At 38.6% G+C, this 24,813-nt stretch overlaps 3 protein-coding genes across 5 annotated transcripts; 2 read left to right on the plus strand and 1 right to left on the minus strand.

Moving 5' to 3' along the window:
* On the minus strand, window positions 1-3,017 carry LOC103719007 (protein PIN-LIKES 2). The gene is given in 7 exon segments (XM_017845687.3): window positions 1-1,909; window positions 1,987-2,138; window positions 2,140-2,203; window positions 2,206-2,571; window positions 2,574-2,804; window positions 2,807-2,946; window positions 3,010-3,017. Coding segments are annotated over 7 exon segments (1,002 nt in total). The 3' UTR covers window positions 1-1,868.
* Window positions 3,018-6,312: 3,295 nt separating this feature from the next.
* Window positions 6,313-7,681, plus strand: LOC103719009 (probable ribose-5-phosphate isomerase 1). Its single transcript, XM_008808052.4, has one exon. The coding sequence runs from the start codon at window positions 6,535-6,537 to the stop codon at window positions 7,363-7,365; it is 831 nt and encodes a 276-aa protein (XP_008806274.2). The 5' UTR covers window positions 6,313-6,534; the 3' UTR covers window positions 7,366-7,681.
* A 10,948-nt stretch (window positions 7,682-18,629) lies between these two features.
* On the plus strand, window positions 18,630-22,924 carry LOC103719010. 3 transcript variants are annotated; one of them, XM_017845693.3, is made up of 8 exons: window positions 18,630-18,901; window positions 19,580-19,836; window positions 21,312-21,383; window positions 21,694-21,761; window positions 21,897-22,065; window positions 22,172-22,252; window positions 22,370-22,453; window positions 22,545-22,924. In XM_017845693.3, the coding sequence occupies exons 2-8, from the start codon at window positions 19,582-19,584 to the stop codon at window positions 22,635-22,637; spliced, it is 822 nt and encodes a 273-aa protein (XP_017701182.2). In that variant the 5' UTR covers window positions 18,630-18,901; window positions 19,580-19,581; the 3' UTR covers window positions 22,638-22,924. The 3 variants fall into 3 exon arrangements, with proteins under 3 accessions (XP_017701182.2, XP_038986077.1, XP_008806276.2); XM_039130149.1 differs by having other exon boundaries at window positions 19,643-19,836; XM_008808054.4 differs by having other exon boundaries at window positions 18,631-18,901; window positions 21,915-22,065.
* Window positions 22,925-24,813: the final 1,889 nt, after the last annotated feature.

The raw sequence follows: 24,813 nt of genomic DNA on the forward strand, positions 1-24,813 counted from the left end.
TTCCTAGAAACCCTAACAGATATTATAATCTCAAAGATTTTTTAGTTACATCACACATTGTAGGATCAAAAATGCCCCGGCATATGTATGTACGTAATGAAATTTATAAGAATTACAACTTTAAGGTCTTGTGTTAACATAGTCTCCACCTTTGGCCAACTCGTATCCTTTATTGCCAAATATCAATGGCATGTCAGGTTATGCAATGAAAGGAAAAACCAGAAGAGAATTAAGATAAGAGTTCCACCAAGGGCATATGAAACAAAGACAAGCAGATTTGAAACGTCTTTGCATCAACACAAGGAGTGTAGCCTTCATAGAAATGAACGGCGAGCTACAAACCTCAACTGCTAGTTAAATGCATGTTTCTTCCTTCGCAAACTTATTTTTTCAAAAAATATATATTTTTTAAGAAGAAATAGCAAGGAATATCTGTTTAAAGATGTGGCCACCAAGAGAGAGACTATTTTTATTGATAGTTTTTGTAGCATCATCTCTCACCTGCTCAATCAGCTCTCCAAGCATCCTCATCATTATGTCCCTGCTATAAGAACTTCCGGGGAAAGTTCATTCAAGGAGGAGTTGGAGACAGGGGAGGGAAGATCAAACCTCGATCATGTGTGAATGCCCTCATTAGAATTTAAGCCAAATAAAGCAACCCATGCAGCTCCAGAATCCTCATCTGCCGACACATGTTGAACAGCTTGGAGACTGCACATAGATTTAGATGATTAAGATGAGAACAGGATCACAACCAAAAGTTTTAAGAATTCTTGATATTAGCTTGCATGAGCTTTTCCTGCATTAAATTTCACCTAGAGTTGAGCCCAAGCTTATACTGCAAATTGTCTTGATTCAAACAATAAAGTTGACCCAAAGAAAAAAGAAACAAAATATAAGCAAAAGGACAATCTTGTGATGGCAGAAAGTTGTGCAGAGGCGGAATCCTTTTCTTTTCGGCATTCTTTATCATGAATGCATCCATAAACTGCTAAGATCCATTAAAGACCAATATATGCAAACTTTGATCCATATTAACAATCAAACCTAATGACCATACAATAGGCTCCAAAGAACACAACCAAAATACAATCTGTATTACATTCTATCAAAAGAAATGCCTCTCATAATTTTCTTGCCTAAAAATTTGAAGGTAAATAATTCATGTCTATAAACCAGTTCATCTGTCAATATATTTATCACTAAGTTCTGAGCTTCCACAAGAAAGTAGCGGATCTTCAAATTTCTAAAGCCAGTCTAGTTCTCCAAGCTCCACACCATAGAATAATTTTCAGACACAGCTTTTCCAATGCACAAGATTTATTGAAGCTCATGTCAGAATAAATTTGCCCGACAATGTTTAGCAAGAGATTGTGCTGGGAACAGAAACTTCAGTGAACCAGATACAGCTTCAGGTCCATATAAATCGTGAATAATACATAGGCAAAGCTCATCTCTGAAAAGGTCTACTTTGGGTATTGCTGAAGCAAAATAAGACTAGTCCGATGAAATCAATAAGTATATATCAAAAATTCACAAATAACATCGAGAGTACTCGGGTCGACTCGAGATAAACCATGCAGAGAGTTACTCCTTCATGCATGTTGTATACAAGAGCTTCAATCATAATTTAATAACATTAATACATTATGGAAGAATAATACCCAAAATAGCATCCGCTAGTTCAGTAAAGCTGCCATCATTTGTGCACCATGCAATCAACAAACTGAAGACTTGGAACATTCTAACCTCAAATGTAGGAAAGCAACTTGAAGTAAATAACAACACAAACTGAGAAAGAGAATACTGCACAGATGTGCTGCCAGAACAAAAGTGCTGAAGCTTCCTTGACAGCATAACCCCTCAAGCTAGCGATGGCTCCCAACAGTATAGCACTTGGCATTGTGTCCTGCAACAAAAGTACAAAGCAGTATGTTTGATCTCCTTCAGCCAAAAAATTCAATTTATTTGCCAAAGCAACCATACCAATCCCCACAACTGGAACCACCAACAGCCTTGACACAGTGATACCAATCATAGTTCTGGTACCAAGAGCAGAATCATTAGGACCTTCTGCAAGCATTCCTCCAAGAATCAGCATCACCGAGAAAACCACAGCTCCTGCCAAAATTTCCAAATGGCGCATCAGTCCTGAATACAAAATCTCTAAATAAGGGAACCGTCCCTACCACAAGTGCCAGAAAGAAGCAATGGTTGGAGGAAGCAAAATGTGTTGGATTGGAGTCTCTTCGGCCATAGTTCTAATCCATCGAACAACCTTTGGCTCTGCCAAACACCTAAGAGCCTTTGGACTACTAGGCTCAGCACCGGCACCTCCTTCCTCATTTAAATCAAGGTCTGGGAAAGTGTTCTTCGAAGAGCCCAAAATACTCGCAAAGACTCTGGCAATAAACGGTGTCTTCAAATGTTCTACCATCCCAGGCCATTCAGCTTCATGAAGCAGAGGTCTGTTAATGTTATATATGGGCTCTTCTTCCATGTCACTCCCCTTTTAGGCTATCTTGTAGTATCGCATAGGCGGCTCCATCATGTGATAGACCAAGGTATAACAAGGATCACTGCAACCCACTGCGCAAAGGAGACATAGACAACACCCCTCCTATGGGAATCTGGTCCGAACGGGTTGTCTGCTCTATGGCGGACTGATCCAACAACAGCAATTGGGAGCTTCCCCGTGTTGCCAAATCCAGTCATGATCACAGTAAAAAGGAAGAAACCGGGTGGCAGGCGGCATATGATTGCGACAATGCAACCAAGAGTACAGCCTAAGGTTGTACTGATACGGTGACGGGCACGAACCACCAAAGCAAAACATCAGTAAGGGTGACCGATTTGCCGAGTTGGACGAAGATGAGGCAAGGGAGGAAGAGAGCAAAGACAAGCTTGCTGAGGAGCTTGAAGGTGGCTCTTGGCACAAGGTAAAACCTGAATCAAATAAATTACTCAGCTTTCCATTAGGACACAGTCACATACATGCTCTAAACTTACTTGAGCATCAAAAGCTGGGTTTTTTCCTCGGATTCACAAAGTTTCCAATTGGGAATGAAGAACTTTTGGCCCGAACAACCATAAGACTTCCAAGGAAAAAAAACACGACTTTGAAGATATGACAAGATCTATGAAACAGGTTCTGAAGATTTCCCTACGTTCAACAGTTTTTAGAGATTTCACCGCAGATTTTTAAATACAGACGAGGAAAGCAGGAAAAAAAAGAATTCGATCTTTCGTGAAGCAACAACCGATTTAGATCACGAGCGATGAAAATTTAGCAGCAACGCAAACAATTTTAAGAACCGAAGCAGGGATTTCGTATCAGAAATCTATCTAGAGATTTATACAAAAATACCAGAAATTTCGAAGAAAAAGTTCACGAAACAATGATTAATTCAATGAAATGACGCCCGAAAACTTACCCCAGCATCAAAAAGAGGAAGAAAGATTCAAACTTTTCGTAGCAAAAGTATTGGACTCAAAGCCATCGCCTACTATGATCTTTGCCTTCCCAGTCTCCAATAGGAACGAATGTGTCAGGGCCTCATTCTAAAGTTTCACCCACTGAACGCACAGGGGCTCCGGAGGAGTGATCGTACCCTAATGGCGGTGACGATACCTGGACTCGGACGGTAGTATTTTGGTCCCTTTTTGTATCTAGATATCTAAACAATTGCAAGGATGGATACTATTTTGACAGTTGTGGAATGTACCGTTGAGCAACGGTTCAAATTTCAGTGGGGTAAGAGCAGATTTCTCTATAGAACGAAACAAGATTTCTCTATAGAACGAAACACCCCACCATCCCATCCAGCCTTAATTGAGCACCTTGTAGGTATTGCTTTCCCTTTCTTTTGTTATTTTTTTCTTTCTTTTCTTCCCTACATTCTTTTCTTTTAGTTTTCATTCCTTTTTTTTTTCTTTATTTTCTTTATTATTTTTTCTTTCTTTATATTCATTCTTCAGTCCCTCTTTTTTTTTTTTTCTCCTTTTCTTTTTTCTCTCTTTTCTTGTTTTTTTCTAATCTTCTATTCATCCATTCTTTCTTTCATCTTTTTTTTTTCTTTCATATTATGGACAGATTTCAAAATCTTGCCTCTATCTCAATTCTTGGAGGGCAAATATATCCCTATCCTATCAGAATTTAAAACTATAAGAATTTACTCAAATTTATCAGTAGATTTTTTCAAATAAGGCATATGACCAGGACTTTTTGCATCAATGATAAGATTCATAATGCATCTCTCTTATTAATTTGTAATACATGATTAACTAGTGATTTACTGAAAAAAATCTAAATAGTGGATATCATGCCTTCACCATAGTGCATGCACCACATAAATATTTCAAATTTTATATCTCTGTTGTATTCATCCACATATGACATGTGTGATCACGAATATATTACTTGACCGATCTTTATCCATAAATTTTCTGTTTGATAATATTGTTTGCTAACATATAGAGTTCATATTGCATCCTATATTTTACAAATCAACCCACCAAAAAAGATTTATCTTTTTTTTTGTCTTATTCTCTTGCTATTTTCTTGCCTTTTTTCTTATAATTCTAAGCCGTTCAAACCAAATCAAGCATGGATGTTTCTAATTTATATCAAATAGGTAACATATGAGACCGGACATATCACCTACTTATATGCTTTATGCACATATGGAAATATAACTAAATAATTTATAGCTTTCATGTCCTTATATATTTATTTATGCTGTGGAAAATGTTTTGCCACTCTCATTGGCTTTCTTAGAAGCTCAGTGGAACGACGTGTAGCTTCTTATCTGGTTGACCAAACTTTAGTGGTTAAAGAGCTTGGCCCAAATCTTGGAAAAAAACTACATCTCCTATTATGAGAAAACATTAATTTCTTCTTCTTCATTGGTAGAATTTGAAGTTGAGAAAACTCTGGATTCTTAATTGCTCTCTTGTTCACGTATATTTCTCATCAAGTTGGTGCAGTATGTGATGCGAAGGGTCTTCAGTAAATGTTGCTTCCTCTTTGTTAACTCCTTTTTCAACTTCTACATTTTGGTCCTGTATTTATATCAATGCATCCACAATGTTTGAAAGAAATATATCTGTCATGGTAAACAAGCTAGTCTTCCAAGGCATGATCAATCATGACACATGTGGGGTCGATAATTAAGAGATAAAATATCCATTATAAATAAAAAATAGGAACTTAGCTACATCTTCATGTTTTATCTCTTGATCTCACAATCGTGTCGATATATAATTAACTAATATGGTAGGAACTACTTGTTTCTCAATAGAAACGTCAAAATTGAGACAAACAACCATTTAATTTAACAACTTTTTTATTAAAAAATATATCTTGTAAACTGGTTAATCGGGCAACGCAAATCCATCATTTGATTAAAAAACTAATATAGGGAGGAGATAGATCGATCTATTTATCAACAATCAAATCATATTTCTTCCATGCACTATTGCCAATATAAATCTAATATTAAAAAAATAAATTTAAGTAAATCAAATAAGAATCTACATTGGATGGGCAAAATATAAATCTAAATAATAAATTTTGATTAAAAACAATGAAAGTTTTGAAGTAAAAAAAAAAAAAAAAATTCATTACCCTATCCTTAGTATATTATCATGGTTGTCCATCCAATCAATTTGAGAAATTACACAATCATCTGATCCCCACGAGAAAAAAAATTCTTAAATTAAGCAAATACATATTTAGATATCTATGTAGAAATATTTATGTGGACTCTTTATTTATCATTCAATATGCTCTTAAATGTATCTTATCTAATCATGTACTATACACTTTTTAAAGAAGAGCCCATCATATATATATATATATATATATATATATATATAGTAGATGAAATGATTTCTTAATGATCAATCGGATTTAAAAAAAAAAATCATGATCTGAAGTTTTATAGACCATGAAGGATCTTCTCCGCCAAATCCCTACAAACTTCATGAACGAATTTGATCGATTCTCCCATCAGTGATGGACAACTTGATATGGTATATAAGCTTTTAAACAAAGTATTTATCATCAAATCAACCTCTCCTACCAAGTAGAAATAGAGGAGTCATTGCATAATTATCATGAACCCTTGTGTTGTGCCAGTAATGGATCGTAATCTGATATACAAACACAATAGCAATAACCCGAATGGATAAAAATATTGTTTATGTTAGCCTTACGTGTCGTGCAGCTATTAGCAGTGAAGGTTGCGTTGCGTGCACGCTGACCAGCCAATCAGAGCTCCAAATCTCAGGGGAAAATGATTTCTATCCGTCCAAGGTGCCCTCTCTCTCTTCCGTCCTCCCCCTGCCTCCCGAGTCTCGACTCTCGAAAAAGGGGGAGGGCGTCCTAGCCCCAATGGAACCCTAACCCTAGAATTCTCCCATTCTCTCCTTTTTCCTCTCGATACGGAGGAATTAATCCCAAAACCTCGATCCCAAGATTCCCAGTTCCCCCAAAATCATATAAAAATCCGGTTTTTATTTCATCTAGTCCAGATGCGGGGCGCGTTCTACCCTCAAGCCCTAGATTTGGGGCACCCGTTCCCCCACCACCTCTTCGCCGACCGCCTCCCGGTTTCCCCCCCGGCGCCGACGGTCGCCGCCCTCAGCCAGGACGACCTCAAGCGCATCGCCGCCCACCGCGCCGTGGACCTGGTCGAGTCCGGCATGGTCCTCGGCCTCGGCACCGGCTCCACCACCGCCCACGCTCTGGACCGCCTCGGAGACCTCCGCCGCCGCGGCGCCCTGCGCGACATCGTCGGCATTCCCACCTCCCTGAAGACCGCTGCCCACGCCACCGCCGTCGGCATCCCGCTCTCTGACCTCGACGCCCACCCTGTCGTTGACCTCTCCATCGACGGCGCCGATGAGGTCGACCCCGCGCTCAACCTCGTCAAGGGCCGCGGCGGCTCCCTCCTCCGGGAGAAGATGATCGAGGGCGCCAGCCGTCGCTTCGTGGTCATCGTCGATGAGTCCAAGCTGGTGACTTGCCTTGGGGGAAGCGGCCTCGCCGTGCCTGTGGAGGTGGTCCCTTTCTGCTGGAAGTACACCCTCGGGCAGCTCGAAAGGCTGTTCGATAACGACTCTGGATTCTATGCAAAGCTGAGGACATTTTCCGATAAGGAGGGGGTTGAGATGCCCTTTGTCACAGACAATTCGAACTACATTATCGACTTGTACTTCGAGAAGGGGATAGGTGGCGATCTGGATGTCGTGAGTGATTCAATCCTGAGGTTCCCCGGGGTCGTGGAGCACGGGATGTTTCTGGGTATGGCGACGTCCGTGATCGTGGCCGGGAAGAATGGCGTTACTGTCACGATGAAGTAGAGGGGAAGCCACGGCCGCTTGAGGTAATTACATCGAGCAAGGAAATTAGATTTTTAATTGTATTATGTCCTGCCTCGAGCAGGGAATTGCTGGCATTTTTTTTTGGATTTGTTCTCCGTGGAGGGTACAATTCGTATTTCTTGGAAATTTTGTTTTCCGATGAATGGTGAAATCAATGTTGTAGGAGGGGAGAATTGGGGTTCCATGGGTTTTGTTGCTAATTTAGTATAACGGTTATGATATTAAAATGAGTTGGATTTACTTCTCATTTTTCTTACATGGATGTGGTATAAAGAGTCGAAAGCCTCTGAGAATAGTTATTGACTGCCGCGATGCTCTATTTCTGTAATTTGAGAAAGGTACTTCGTTTTCATAATTTGGGAGAGGTACTTTACGTTTGTAATTTGAGATTACATTTTTTTTTAAAGGGTTTCCATATTTATGTTTTCAGTACATGTTATATGAAACCGTTGCACTTTTCTCACAAATCACAATACAGTATTACATTACTTTTCCAGGGAAGATATGTTGTCGTGTCTGTGATAGGTAAGCGTCGGTCCTTTGGTTAAATTTAGTACGAATTTTCAGTTTTCAAGATAATATTTATAAATGCTAAACAGATGAAACATCTTTAGTGCAATTGTTTCTGCTGATCATGTCTGTCACTGAGCATTGAGAGAGGATCTGTCTTGTAATTTAAGATTACATTGTTTTGTATTGGTTATAGATACTTGAATAAAAGGTTGTATGTTCATGTTCTTATTAATTTTGTTTTTAAATGTAATGACTGTTGTGCTTTTTCTCACAAACAGACATTCTATTACTTTGTAAGTTTAACTGTTGTCATGTCTGTGGAAAATAATAATTGGCAGCTTGGTTAATTTTAGCAAGAAATTTCAGTTTATCGCTATATTACTTTATAGGTGAAATTGTTGTCATGTCTGTGGAAATTAATAATTGGCACTTTCTGGTTAAATCTACTAAAATAATCCAGTTTGTTGTTAATACTTGAAGAAGCTAATAGATAAAACTTTTTTGGTCTGACTGGTTTCTGCTGGTTTTATCTTTCTGCTAGCGTTGATAAGAGTAGAATTGACATGAACTTGCTGTTAAGATACTTCTCATTCTATTAGATGAGATATCCTAGTTTGCTCACATGCACATGCATGCACTCTATAACCTAAATGTCAAAAATTATTTTGAATAAAAGATGTCTTTCTCTCACCGAGTAGTAATAATAGCCTCTGCGAGTTTCTTTCAAATTTAACACACAACTATCTTTGAGACATATGGTATTTTATTTGCATCACCAATAGAATGATCTATAATGTGTTTCTCAGTGTGCACTTCAACTTGCACACCACAAAGAAATAGCTTCTTAGACTGTGCTATATAGGTGGGAACCACTTCAAAGATGTGCATCCATAATATAGGTACACTCCGAGTGTCAGTGCATGGTGGGCCATCCAATTTGATATTTTTGCATTTCATGGTGATCCAAATCATCCAAAATGCTATAAAACTTTTTCCTTTTTTTTTCTTTTTTTTGCGGGGTGGTGGGGTGCACTTATAAGCATTAAGTAGGCACAAGTAGAGGTTTTTCCATAACAAGCAACATATATTCTGTTTTGAATATTGAACCACAATTGTGGGCGCGTACCCAAGGGTTCAAGTCCTTTCTACACCATGGGGGTTGGGTGGGGGGAACCCCCTCCCTTGAAAAAAAAATCACAGTTTAAAAGCTCTCAAATGACTTCAATTTTGGTCCCCTATCTAAAAGAATGACTATCATCTTGGATCAAACTATTAAAAAATATACCGATAGAATGCTAACTAATTGTGGATCCTCAAATTCTTTTTGCATACTGCCTATGCCATCCTAAGTAATGTATAGGAATGAACTAGACATGGTAAAGTACCTCAAAACAGGATGTTAATGGACTAAATCACCCTGATCTATCTTCTATGATTAATCTTAGTCATCAGCTTTCAACAGAAACCATTCATCTTTTTCATTGCCCTGTGATAAATTGATTCACACACTTGTTATAGATTTACTTTGATGCGTGCAAGACACCAACATCCGTTTGTCAGCTTAAGTGAATCAGAAAAACATCTCTGAAAAAACTTATAATCTCGGCATCACTCTCTTCCAATTTGGCCGAGTAAAAAAAAAACAACAAGAAGTGTTCTCTATATCAGATTTCATTTGCTCCTTCACAAGGTATGAGTTCAATTGTCTAACTCTTTCCACACATTATCCCAGACCTGCTAATAGGATCTGCCAATTTCTAAGTTGTGATATCCTTGTCAGAATCATTCATAGTGGTAATGTCTAATTTTCTAAGATTGTGAGTTTTCCAGATAATGATAAAAGATGATTATCTGTAAAACTGGTTTGATGAAAAACAGGTGGCATGCTTCTTTTTTTTTTTATATTTCTATGCTTTTTCATTGAACTTATTTGTCAGGATTTTGGCACCTGTCAGTTTTGGTATAGCAGCGTTTATGAAAAGCAACCAAACAGCCAACTTTGTCATCCTCGTTCACCATTTTCGCGAAGGCTATGTTGACATCTTAGAAGTTAATTACTCCATCACCTTGATCCTTAAGAGGATTTGGTACCTCTTTCTATTTATCACTGATGTGCTTGCTAGAAACATTCACAGAAGCATGCTTCATTGCAGACTAAATGGATAGGCCGATTACACTTTTTCTTCTGCAAGGCAACTTAAAGACCAGATTATGGCAATCAAATTCTACCTCTATCCTTTTGAGATTATCTCAGGAAATATTAACTTTTTAAAATCAGCATTGGTCCCTCTTTGAGAAGACAGCTAAAGAGGGAAACTCTTCGGAAGACATCTTAATTGCTATCTTGGGGAATTACCAAACGCTTATCTTTGTATCCTGCTCCATCACAGGTTAGGCAGCACAACATACTGGCAATCTCTCATCTCCAAGATACACAAAAAAAAAAAAAAGTCCCACAAGTACACCATCATCTTCTTTATGCCTCAATGGTACATGTCTTTTTTCCAATCTGCCTCATCCGCCTTCTGTTGGAGTTCTCCATGCAGCTATAAAGCAGCATAGTTACTTTGCGGCGAGCGGTTTGCACTGTAGAATGCCGTGCAGTACTTGGTGACTTTCAGAAAAATAAATGGCTATCAAACAAAAAAAAGTTTTACATGCCATGATACATTGTTGTTGATGGCCATTATTTTCTGACGGCGAGTGCTGCACAACATTCAGCACTCTGCGGTGAATGGATAGGTGACCTTCGCACTTGAGCCCCATCATCATCTCCTCGACCTCTCCTTTCGGCGCACAAAGAATATTTGGAGAGAATTTTTTGGAGAGCGGCGCTACCTCTTCAATTGGTTAGCTGTCCAAACGGAGAATCACCAAAAATTTGACTCCAAAAGCTTCGAAACTACTCAATATATCCTCCTCGATTGTCACTAAACCGTCCAGATTTGGGATCTTTTCACTGGCCGTCCATATCCAAGCAATCCTACGTACCTCCTTAGCCTCGACATGAGATGACAGGATGTCAACCTCAGTACAGCATTAAATGGAGAGATGGATTTCTCTTGCTCGATGCTGTTGTTAGGTTCAGATTGGAAGGAACAATCAGACATTTCAGCAACTGTAATCCCACTGTTCACCAACTGGACTTGAGCACCGAATGATTAGGAAACCAGGAGCATCCAGGCTGTTCGCGATATTCTGCTGCCACTTCGGCTCTTCTGACTTCACCGGTCTTTCAGCAAACTACACTTGTCCTTCAGCTAGCTACCTTATGTTGTTTTTCTTTTTTGTTCTTTTACTTTCCTCTGACCAATTCTTGGTTCTTCTTGTCCTTTTGTTTTCTTGCTAACGTTCCGCTTTTGTAATTAACTTTGATTTCATTTACATTAATGAAATCTGGGCTAGGCTTTCTGCCTTCCTCCATTTCTTCCATTTTATACCAACCAAATATCTCCAAAGGGATCCCCAAACCTCTACGGAAGTGAGTTCAGATTTTCAAAATAAATGAATATTTGTGATCCTACTAGATCAAGATCTTGAGAAAATTCATAATCATCGGCATGTTCATCCCCCTCCCCCCCTATTTTTTTTTTCTTTTATGATTCTTTTCTCCAATTTTTTTAGAGTCAAATTACCGTAATACAATGCACAGCAATGGACTCTCAAATTCTTAATTTAAGGAATTATACTTCACCGTAAATAAACGTTTCAGTGGCTTTACCAAGATGCACAAATATGATTGTTCTGCTAAACAATATATGGACATGTCTTTAGCTATTATATGTTACAATCTTTTTTATTAATTGTTATTACATTCTAAGAGGTGGAAGGTTTCTTAATGAACCGGTGGTGGTGATCAAAATGAGGGTAGGATTGAAAGTTTAATCAACTGCAGAAAAATTCAACTTTCGTTTCAGTTTCCAATATGGAAGTCATGCACCGTTGCATGATAGGTGTATGTGCGTATGGTCGTGTATATCCATCAGCGGGTGCATGCAAGCATGTAGAGACACAAATGCAAATGCATAATGGATGCGAACGGACTTCTAATCCCATGGGCATCTTTATAAATTCTTGCTGTTACCCGATAAGTATTCTGCTAGCTTCTCTTTGTCCTCATATCAATGCAGATATATTCATGTATTACTCAGCCTCCAGGGTTGCAAATTTATCCGGAAAACTTTCGACACCGTCGTCACAAACTATTGCCCAAATCTGGAGCGCGACCTCCGCATGGCCAGCACTGGACTGGCCCTGTTCTCCATTAGGGTTTTGCTGTGCCATATCTTGTAGATTTTTTTTGCAAACCGCCTCCCAAATAGAGAAACCGCATGTGCTGCCTATCTTAGCACACATACATCTACCCATACAAATTAAGCATTGCAGTTTCTCCCCTCTATTCTTCCAGCAGGAAGAACCCAAAGGTGGTAAACGTACGTTATCTAGTTTCATATGTTTGTGCAGTTCTTAATCACACCTGTAAGAATTCATCAACTTTGGCCCTCTCCATGATATTTGGAGCAGCGAGCTATGAAGATAAGAGTTATGCCGTCCTCTTTAGCGTCGTGCGACGTTCCCCCCCTCCGCAATGGATTCGCGAGGTCACTTCTTGGATTGCGTGTTGTCGAATGTTTATGCTTTTTATACGGTGCAGGCACCGATAATATCTACCTGTGGACCTGTGTAAACTATTATATTTGGTAAGATCTGTGGTCCAGGTGCATTTATGAGAGCAGTTCCCTTCCGCCTGAGCTCAAAGTCGCATGATGGCCTCCTACCTGCTGCTTCTTTCACCACCGCCATCATGAGCTTCTAGTTCTGTAGCACCTGCACTAAACCTCTTGTCAAAGGGACCACCTCTTTGATTGGAGGCTGGATGGCTGCATCGGAGCATTATCTGTCCCTTTAGTTGAGGTGGATCCGAGGATATTTCTAACCTGAAACTGACTTGACGAAGCCGCAGTACAAGCTTACTGTTATGTTGATGTGAGTTCTTACACAGGTCATCATCGAGAAAGGAGTTCCTACACAGGTAGATGTGGAAGAGAATGTGGTCTGAGCCGTTCGTTTTGGGCATCTGTGACTTAATTCTCAAGTAATGACTTGAATTCCTGACCTTCTTTTCCTCCAACAAGTCAGTGCTGGCTGGACAAGAGAACAGCCACTTCATGTGACATAGGAGAACCCAAGGGTGGCCGACAAACCAGCCTTTGAAAGGATTCACTGCAGAAGTTGGTATGATATCATAAATAGCTAGCTTGCATGCCAAACCTTGGGAAACATTTCAGCGGGCTCAAAGCCTTTGCTTCCATTTCCGGTAGGGAGAAGTGGAGGGTGCATACATTTTGTGTCACTTCCACGTTTGAACCACCCTCTGAACATAGATGAGGATGCGGTGCTCATCATCCATGTTGATGATAATGTCGGGGGCTCGGAGCATGCGATCAACTCCATGCAAACTTTGGCAGCAAATGCCATGCCAGGCCTAGAAAGGGCACACCATCATGATGCTCTCCATTGCCGACTTAATCTTCGGCATTTAGACAAATTAGATGAGTAATTGGTCAAAGGGACTGGGTGATACCCTCTTCGTCCGATTTCAATAGTTCAAGAAATGGTCTATGGGAATAATTAAATTGGTATTAGCGAAAGTCCAGTATGTAGATGGAACCAAAAATAACCAAGAAGGAAAAAAGGTAATAGGCCTGCATGCCTCCGCTGCGGGTGGTTGACTGCTAATTAATAGACATGGTAATCTGAATTGGTGTTGTAACAATTTAAGATTTCTATAATGAATAATCGATGTGGAATTAAAAACATACACGAGTCGTCACATATTCTCCTCTATTTAAGTCTTAGCGTCCTTGTCATGCTAAGACTTTATATCCATTCAAATCCAATCACAAACATCGCGATCAGCTTGTGGTCAACCCAAAGGGCCCATGCTACAGTATGTCCTAATATATATATAGGTCATTTGCTAGGTCTATTTTCACATCATTCGTAACAATTTATCCAAAAAGGCTAGTTGGATAGTATTATTTGGATTGTTTAGTTCTTTATAAGTACTTAAGATATTCACGACAAATAATCAATATGGAACTAGACACGCATCTGCACGAGTGCTTATAGATGTGACTCTACTTGTAAGTCACTTTTGGAACTAGAGGATTAACAAAAAAGTTGGGTTGCATGTCGGTAGGATCCAAACTGGACCCGGCTTGATTTGGATTTGGCACCAAATATTAGATACTGGGTCCCAAACCTTGACCTAATTGTCAGCCAAGTTTTGCCGCCCATCAAGAGGTTTTAGACCTAACTTACATAGCTCAAAAAACTAGATTTGACGGCCGAAAAAGAGAAACTTTTAGCCTAGGGCCAAATCGTAGTTAAGCTCTTCTCATAAAGGTAATCCTAGCCAAGTCAGGGGCTTCATTGTCATGATGAAGAACCATACTTACCCCACTTTAGCTTGCATACAAGTGACCAACCTCCTGGTATCAATCAACTACCAAGTTGTAGTCAAAGGGATCATATTCTAAGATCGGCATGGAATGAGGGGCCATAAAATCAGCATGGAATGGTGGACTTTAGTGGCTCACTTGATGACTAAGAGGCTTGCTTGCATCAGATGTTCGGCGGACGTTCAAAGGTCAAAAAGATATCAAATTTTAGTGCTGACATATTTGAAGAAGTAGATTTTGAGTTTGTATTACTCATGGAAGTTGGTGGACTCACTCCAAGATATCATGCCCAAGAAGACATGAATTACTTTGTAATTCTAACCTTTCTGCTCTGTACCCCTCTCATTCCTTAAAGCCCGCAAGAATCAGATCCCTAAGAATGATACCATCCGAGTAAGTGCTCAACGGATACAAATACCTTCCTCATCTCCATAGTTAGATTAATTAATACAGCCAAATCCTTACATCAACTAAATAGCATATTCCTAATCTTGAATTAATGGGCTTTTTTTTCATGCTAACAAGCTTCAAAACAAGTTAGCCTTTTGTTTGCAGAAAATTTGAAAGGAGCTCTTTACATATCCAAAAGTGTGAGACTGAATCTGTCTGCATGCTTAGTCTTAATAGCTTCAGTTTTATAAGATAAAAAGTATAGCACCGGAATATCTGATGCCAACATAAGGAAGCAAAGCAAAAAGGAGATGCAGCACCTGAAAATATGATGCCCAGCCTTAGTGCATGCTCCTGCGGTAACATTTGAGGTCTCAGTGCGTTAACTCTCCACCGCACACGTGTAGTGAAGCAGCGTGATCGACTTGAAGCCATGACACCGGTTTCGTGGGCCGCGAGATTTACACTCACGCAAGCGTGAGTGTGAGCGTGAAGCAATAGGGATGTGGTTGCATCCTTCGCGCGAAAGAAGGATATGCTTTCCTTCGCGCCCGGCGACCGTCGGATCATCCACTTCTCGCCGTGTTAGCTCTGCGAAGATGGAACCACGATTTTTGAGATGTGTGTAGTGCATGATCCAACGGTGACCAGGAGCGAAGGAAGGCGTATCCTTCTTTCGTGATTTGATACAACCTGCCACCGCTGGTATCCGGGTCGTTCGGAAATGAGTGGTTGTATCAAAGTTCCCGCACAGTTTTGCTCAAAATAACCACGGCTATTTACTATTATAACAGTTACAACGGTCATTATTTTTTAATAATAAATATTATAGTGGTTGTTTTAACGGCATTATAATGATAAATAAATGTGTAATTAATAAAAATATTATAATGTTATTTTTCAAGTCCGTATTTCCTCAACAGAAAACTATAACTTCTCCCAAAGGTATAAACATTTTTGGAGGAAAAATAGTTTTAAAAAATAAATTTTGGTTAGTTATTATTTTATTTGGAAAGCAGGAAATATGAAAATTAATGAATGCTATGTTTATTATAACCAATCATTAAAATGCTAAACTACTCACTGTAAGGACTGTTATCTAACATAGCCAATATTCAAAATAACAGCTTGGGGTCCAATTTCTCAAAAAGAATCTGGGGCCCTCTCTGTTATATCATAGTTATAACAATAAGGAAAAATATAACAATTTGCTTATAGTTTTATAATGGGTTGTTTAACATTATAATGTCCCCTTATGACGTTAATAATCACCACTATTTTTTTATTTACATTATTTTTGTAAAAAAAGTCATCAGTATTTTGTACTAATTATCCCTCCCCAAAATCTGGTATGTGATAATAATATTTTATTCAAAGAACAATGATTTCGAAAACAACATTGTAATGTTTCTGCTATTATCTACTTATTTGTCGTTAACATTGCTATATTATATATTATTTTTATATTAAAAATTAAAATCATAATTTTGGGGCAAATAATAGTCATTATAATCGCGATGACAACCATAGTGATGCTATAATTGAAACCTTCAAGATAGCCGAGGGGCTCCAAAATGACAATTATTTTGAGCTGTAAGTATATGCATCATTTTTAAATATATATATATATATAAATGTAAGTATATATGCCTTTTTTTTCCTTTATATATATATATATATATATATATATACTCTTCTGCAACAGGCTACATTTCCTACAAGATTAGTTGATGATCTTTGTTTTAGCTTCCAGTAGACAAGTCACATGTGATCATGCAAAACATCACTAGCAAGTTTAAGAAGACTGAGTGCGGCATTACCTCATCCTTTTCCCTTAAAATACTAGAAATAATTGGTCGCATGCCTCATCAAAAGCGTACCCAAGCGAGGAGATTTTGGCTTGCTTCCAAAAGAGGTTGGCTTTCCCATCACTTAACTACAACTTTAAGAATCGAATGGTTTTCTCTTTTTGTTTAATAATTTTTAAAAATATAATGTTCGAAAAATAATTTTAATGTGTTTGATTGATAATAAAAAAAATGGTATATTTTAGGGTGGCCTATCACTTATGTTTATCTACTTTTCTTACCTATAGCACTTTTAATATAAAAAAAAAAAATCTTACCTATGAGTTTTGATGGTTTAAAAATATTTTTGAAAAAAAAATACCTCAATTTTTAATTGATTAACCTCCGATCTGCCATAACTTGGACTAGTTACATTTAATTACACCAACCCAACTCACTTATGATTGGGGTGAGCCAGGATGATTCAGAACATATTTCATGAGCCAAATGAATTATTTAAATCAATTTATTTTTTCCCTATTTTTAGATGTAACTCAAACAACACCTTAAATGTCTCCTTTCATTGGTGAATTAGTACTAGGTTATGGACCCAGACCAACCCATGGGTCTAAAAACTACATGAGGGCTGGTTCAAATTGAGTCGGGCTAAGTTGGAAACCATGACTACTTGACCATCTTAATTAATAAGCATGAGGGCTTATAGGTTATATCACCCCGTAAAGGAAGGAGAGACAAATCTATTTTTTTTAGGTGGGGGTTGCCAAACCAACCTCGCTCGTATTCAATCTGGAGCCTCATCTTCCAATTTGATGCATCTCCATTGACCAAAGCACTTTTTTGGTGCACAAAGCCTGGAACTAATTAATTAATAGGTTTAATACCTAAAAATCATGCAAGAAAGTTTATTGATTGGGTGTACGAATATGCTCACTCAGCGAGCATTATGTTCAAAGGATATTAATTTATTGTCTATAAAAAAGATATCAATTCGTCTTGTCAAAAGGACTTTTTTTTGGTTGTATTTCAATATTACTGTCATCAGTGCGATGTCTATAGATTGGACCAAGGCTTGACAATGACTTTGTTGCTGGTGAAATTTGAAACTATGATGTCATAAATTTATATCAGTTAAAATAATATTTGAGAAATCCTTTAGGCTACGAATATTTAGTGAGTGAGAGAGCCAGAGGCCCAGAAAACATACCCATATACAATAATGAGAGTAGCCATTATACAATATGAGAAGGCTTCGATGATGAATAAAAACATCCAAAGTCATAAAAATAAATCCTCAATGAGGTTTTTCAGTAAGTGCCAATTATAATTTATAGAATTGATAATGATATAGCACAATTCAAAATGATTCGTACCCCAAAACTACATTAATCCAATAGCTTCTATTTGTTTCTTTTTTTTTTCCTCCACTTTCTAGGAAAAGATATAGAAATTGACTGCAACTGTAACAACTACCCTTTCCTTACCAACCTTAGATTCCATGTAGTTGACGAGCCTGGCGAGAAGTTAAAATCCATCACATGTAGTTGAACAAAATGTCCCTGTGCGTGGGCCTTTTAAACGGCTGAAACAGTGTTGCCAAGTTGCCAACATTGTGGCAAACGTGTCCCTGCCGTTGGTCCCATGCCAAGAGTGTTTTTGGTCTCCCAAGAGATTTTTTTTTCTACATCAAATAAATCGCATACTTCTAATATGAATATATCCAAAAAAATAAAAAAAATAAAAAAAATACTCTAAGTATTTTTTTTTTTCTTGATCCAATTTTTTTAAAATGAACGGCGACTCAATCTGTAGTTTTATTATTTTTTTATGAACATGTTTGGTCTGAAACACAACACCACCACATAAGAGAAGTTTTTTTGGGGAAATTCAGATGGCTATATTGAGAGAGAGAGAGCCACACGAAGGGGGGAGAGTGGAGTGTATGAGAATGGTTAAATAGGAAGGTAAGAATGTAGTGTTACTGCAAGGAAATATTAGAGAGGGAAAGATGGGTGGTATGAGAGAATGACAAAATATTCAGAGGATAGTATTTAAATTTTGGAGACTTTGGCTTGGGTTCTTTGTAACACCCCACCCCACTCCATCTCTTGCTTCGTCCTTAAACCCCCCGTCCTCTCTCTTCCACCACTCCTCTCTTCTCTCTTCCCTTCTCTTCCTCCGCTACCAGCATATCCTTATCCCACCTTGTAAGTCTCCTTCTTCTCCTTCGACTGCTCGGGTTTCTCCTTCACAGGCTTGGTTTTCCTTAGCCTTCCACTTCTGGGAAAGAGAGAAGAAAAGAGCTCTCAGGAACCACAACAAAGCTGCCACCTTTTCCATTTGGTTAGTTCTTTTCTCTTGCTTTCTTTCCCCTTAGTTTTGAGCTGCTAGGCTTCTGTCTTGTGGTGGATTCAGCTTCCTTTTCTGGTTTTCCTTTACCTTTGGCCATTTTTCTTCCTTCGCTTTCCTCTTCGCTGGCCTTCTTTTATAGAACAGGGCTTTATTGGGTTCCCGCACTTGACACCTTCCATCTTTTTGGTTCATTGCTGGCTTCTATCAATAAAGGAGTTTCCTCTTTTGGTTGAGCTGTTTTTGAATTTTGAAGAATTGCTTGGGGATTTTGCTTCCCCCCCCTGCTTTTTCTGTGGGTTTATTTTCCTCTTTGATCTTTCTCTCTCTCTCTTAAAAAAAAAAAGTTCACTTCCTCTCCCAAGTTGCTTATAAAGATGTCTTCTTTTTTATATATTTTTTCTATTTGTCCTTATTTATGTGGTTTTCTTATTCTTAATCTCTTCCTTCGATTGTCTGTATATGATCAAGTTGTTGTTTTCATTTAGTTTATGTTGTTGTTTCTTCTTTTAAATTTATCCTCCGGTTTAATCTCTTGTTGTTTTTGGGAAAGGTCACTCTTTTCTCCATCTTTGGGGCTCATTTCTCATTTTTTCCATATCACTTTCATTGTTTTTAAAGTTTGAATTATTTGTCATCGTATGCTGTGTTTTGTTTGTCACAATCCTGGAGGGATGGGAGACCATCTTGCTTTGCTGGTGGACCGCCTGCTTACTGAGTCAACGCTTGAAGCAGCCATTGCAAGCAGAAAACAAGCGCAAATTGGGCCTGTCTCGGCATCACTGGAGGATCCCGGGAGTGAATTAGCTCAGGAGATAATTGTTGCAGATAAGACATCCCTGCAAAAATTGGTCGAGTGCCGAATCTGCCAAGAGGAAGATGTGGATTCCAACATGGAGATTCCCTGTGCATGCTGTGGCAGTTTAAAGGTAAAGGGAGCTTAATTAGATATAACCTGAGTCTGCATTTTTTACATGTATAAATATTCCTTCTGCTCGATAATTTGGTTTTCTTAGTGAAGCCTTAGTGCAAATCAACTTGTATCATGCACTTGAGTTCTAGTTCATGATGAGCAACATATTGATTAGTAGATTCGTCGAAGTATAAGAAACATTAAGTAAATAACGAAAGATTGGCATACATCGGTTCCATTTTTTGTAAAGATTTTGATGGAAGTTGCGAGGCTTCTGGTTCCTGAAAATTACCAATTGTCAATCCTGATGCACTTCACCGATTGGTGTATTACTCGGGAGAATAGGTTTCTGACATGATACATTTAGATGAAAGGAAGATTATGGAGCCATATTGCCTGATGTTGCTTCAGTTTACAATTTTAACATCTACTTCTGATTCCTATGGGTATGAACTAAAGACAGGCAAGGACTATGATTTATGACACTTTGTTCTGAACATAATATAGAGACCACTATCGCGATCTCCTCTGCAGTGTAAATTGTTACAGCACTTCATGCATTCTATGTTTCCCTTTCCATATAAATCTTCCTATATGGATAGAGGCTGCTTCTCCTTTGAAATTTGAATTTCATATGTAGTTTTTTTTTAAAAAAAAATCTGTGCATTGTTTGGGTATTTAATAAAGTATTCTGTAACTTTAGTTTGGAAGCTATTTTTTTTTTAATTTTCTTTGACTGCTACCTGACAGATGTCAGCTCAGGGGCTCATTTAATCCAAATTTAAACTTACATGATTATGCTGATAAGCAGGTGCTTTGTGCAAGAATTACTAATTTTAACTTAAATTTACTTTAATTTAAATTCTTTATGTTGAAATTTGTCGTAATTGAAAACATGATTTATAACTGTCACGATGCCATGTGAAAAGTTATTCTGGTTCTCCATCTGATCTCATGCAAGTGAATGGAAGATGCTTTCTCCTCCTGTGTTTTGGATTGATCTGCTCTCATCCATTTGCCATGGATTTTGACTGCTCTTTTCTACTGCTATCTCTTTAGCAATCCCTTCGAAATTTATGCCCTGTGAAAGTGCTCTAGAAGTAAGCAAAAGGAAACGAGCTTGAAGATGAAATCTTTCAGTTTACGAATACTCCACCCTGTTTCCCCCATTTCTACGTAATTTTCATAGCTTTCTTGTTACGTACCCTAAATGTGACTGTCATTTTTTACTTTCTGTAGTGTAAGACTTCTTCTATCTCTTTAGCTATGTTCTCTATGTAGCCCTGCTTAGGTGAAATGTCCGTATACAGAGCTTTATTTATTTAAGTTTTTGCTCAATCTTTCTTCCTGTTTGGAGTCTCAAATATAATCGATACTGGATTTGAAAGGAAAATCTCAATTCACTGCAATCACTTTCTTTTCGATATAATCATATACTCAACTTGAAAGGCAAATCTTGATCTGATGCAATTACTTTCTTCTTACTTGCAGTATGCTCACCGAAAATGTGTACAGCGGTGGTGTAATGAGAAGGGTGACATCATTTGTGAGATTTGCCTGCAGGTGATGCTCATTTATCTGGACCTACGGATCCCTTGCTCTTTAAATAAATTGTATACCAAAAATGAATGCTACCCCTGCAAGCACTTTTATGCGAGCAGGCACGTGAGATGATCACTGCGCTTCCCAAGCAGGTGCTAGATGGGGCCTGCGCATGAGTGGTAACTTGTGCTTTGTGCATTTAGGTGTCTTCACCTATGCATGCGCCTAGATCCAGCATGAAAAGAACTTGTTATTTTCTTTTCTTGTACATGATGGATATATGATAGGAGAGCATTGGCTAAAATTCTAATGGTTAATTGTTGAATGCCAGCAATTCAAGCCAGGTTATACCGCTCCGCCTCCGTTGTTTCACTATGGAAGTATCCCCATGAACTTCAGGTACATTTTGTTATCCACCCATACATGTGTATGTGTATTTGTACTCCAAGTATGTACAGTGAATAGAGAAATTAGATATAAGAATAGTGGCAACAGTACAATTACATGTCTGTCTTATAGGCATTTCCAATATAGCTTCTGCATCTTTATCAGGGGAAGCTGGGAGATTTCCCGACAGGATCTGCATGATTCTGAGATCATAACAATGGTTCCATCAGATCGTGGTCTTATGGGTTCCGACTATGATGAGCATTCAGCTGCAAGCACCAGAAGCGCAATTTATTGTCGATTGGTTACCATTACTGTGAGTTGCTTTCAGTTGGTAACAATAAGTCTGAAAGGTTCATATTCTGGCTTCCTTTTCCTTGTGTTGTTTTGATCTAATGAACCCCGTTTTCATCCGTATGCAGTTTATGGTTCTTTTGGTTCTTCGCCATACTCTTCCTCTCATAATAAGTGGTGCCGAGCAGTACTCATTCACACTTTTCTCAGTAAAGCTCTTATGGAACAGAATAAAATCATATTGTTAACACATTCATAGAGGTCGATAGGTTCTGAAAGTCTGTCTTTTAATGTTTTGATTGTTTATTTGTACATATTTATAAAAGCTGCTGATGTTGAGGACTGCTGGAATACTTCTACCGGTCTTCGTAGTGGCAAGAGCTCTAACCACATTTCATCGCCGGCGCCGGGTACTTCTTGTTCCCTTTTGGTGCTCTGGGGATCACTGTGCTTCCTTTCATCATTGTTGACATTTCCAGTTTGGATCAATTAACATTGCAGGTGACTCGAGATATTCCTGTCTCTACGTTTGATGGCGAAAGGGTACAGTCTCATTCCTTGCAGTCTCAACCACACCTCATTCGTGTGCACTAACACTGAAAAGTTGCTGCTTTGTTGGTGCCAAAATAATTCTACCATAGATTTGGTGATGCAAGAGGGATAAACCAAAAAAGAATTGAGGAACATGACATGAATCAAGCAAAGTGTCAGGTGGGATTGCATGATGGCGTTATTTTGACAAGTCTATCAAATTTAAACCCCTGTATATATGTTATGATAGTTTCAAACTTCGCAAAGGATGCCACTTGCTTCAAATGCCTGAAGATGTTCTGCACATTAATTATGAATGGAAAAGAATCTTTACGATGTTGAGATTTTCAGGTGCAGTGAAATGTTGCTGTGTTGTGAATACATTGGTTCAGAACTTCGCATTATAATTCAGATAGGATGAATGCAGAACAACATTACAATTAGGAACTAACACATTTCATATTTTGCTCTGATTGCATAATTAGAGAGCAGAAACACTAATTCAGGCATTTGATTAGAGAGCGAGCAACTAAGCAACAGAAAATATGGTGACATAATAAACTGAAAACTAGAAGCTACTTAAGAGTTCTTATCTTTGGCATTGTCACCTTTGAGGGAAAGGACTACCTGGTTTTAGGAATTGATGCAAACGAGACTTAGGATCTTTTTCTAAAGCATTAAGGATAAAAGTTGGAGCCATCAATCAGAAACACCATAGGCGTGGAAGCGACTGATGTAATATTTTGAACTTGGGATCTTTCCTGGAAAGGATTATGATCAATAACACTTTCAAAGCCTCCTGTGGGCTCCGAATTGTATTCTAAAATCTATATTTACACAAATAGATAGTTGTTAGATACCAGTCAGAGCTAAGAACGACAGATCCCTCAAAAATCTTATTAGATACTAATCAGATCATTGGCGAGAAGAATCACGGAAGATAAGGTCCACTTCATAATTCACAATGGTTGTTGATGCAGGGGAAGGCGAGGTGAAGAAGATAATCCTCTGTTCTGCGGCTGAATCCACAACCGAACAGAGGGGAAACAGGGAGAAGATGGGCTCAAAACAGAGCTTTGGTTTTTTTTCTTTCAATTCCTGGGAAACAATCTATGAAGAAGCAGCCTTGCGGCACTCCTGTACACCCTTTTTATATCACCACAACTAACCCTAAAATCCCTCATCATAACCCTAATCAAACTAGACTCTTAATTAAGCCTGAAATTGGAACTAAACAAATATAATTTTGGACCCAATTTAAACTAAGCAAGGACTCAACCAAGTCTAAAACAAAGTCTCCTACACAGCTCCAAGTTGGGTTCATTTTGGTTCTGCATCAGTCCCCTCCACTTGAACACAACTCGTCCTCGAGTTCGCATCTGGATATAACTGCTCTTCAGGATTATGGTATTCATAGATTTCGGCGACATTAAAAGTCATTGAAATTCCCATATTATCTGGCAGGTCCACAACGTAAGCATTGTTATTGATCTTTTTCAAGATTCTGTATGGGCCATACTTTCTTGGCTTCCATTTGCTGTAAGTTCCCACGGGAAATCTTTCTTTGCGCAGGAAAACCATCACCATGTCGCCTTCTTGAAATTCTTTGTGCCGTTTATCCGCCCTTGATTTGTACTTAGCATTTGTGTCCTCTAGGCGCTTCTTCACCTCCAACTGTATAGTTTGAACCTCCTCTGCCAAATGTTCCGCTGCCACGCTCTTCCTAAAGATTTTCGGTAGGCGCGCCAGATCCACTGCATGCTTCGGTGCCTTTGAATAAACAACGGAGAAAGGTGACCTTCCGGTTCCACTATGGACAGAATTGTTGTAGGCAAACTCTGCTTGGGCCAAGGCATAATTCCAATGTTTCGGGGTACTCCCACAAATACAACGGATCAAATTACCCAGTGTCCTGTTAACCACTTCTGTCTGTCCATCAGTCTGAGGATGCGCAGTGCTACTGAAATTTAATGAAGTGTCAAACATCCTCCAAAGAGTAAGCCAGAAGTGACTCAAAAATTTGGAATCCCGATCTGATGTTATAGATTGTGGTACTCCATGCAATCGAACAATCTCTCGAAAGAACAACCTTGCAATGTGGGATGCATCTGATGTCTTCTTGCAAGGAATAAAATGCGCCATCTTGGAGAACCTGTCCACCACCACGAAGACTGAATCTACACCCCTTTGTGTTCGGGGAAGTCCCAACACAAAATCCATCGACAGATCCTCCCAAATA

The sequence above is a fragment of the Phoenix dactylifera genome, chromosome 9, assembly GCF_009389715.1.
Source record: "Phoenix dactylifera cultivar Barhee BC4 chromosome 9, palm_55x_up_171113_PBpolish2nd_filt_p, whole genome shotgun sequence".
Lineage (NCBI taxonomy): Eukaryota > Viridiplantae > Streptophyta > Magnoliopsida > Arecales > Arecaceae > Phoenix > Phoenix dactylifera.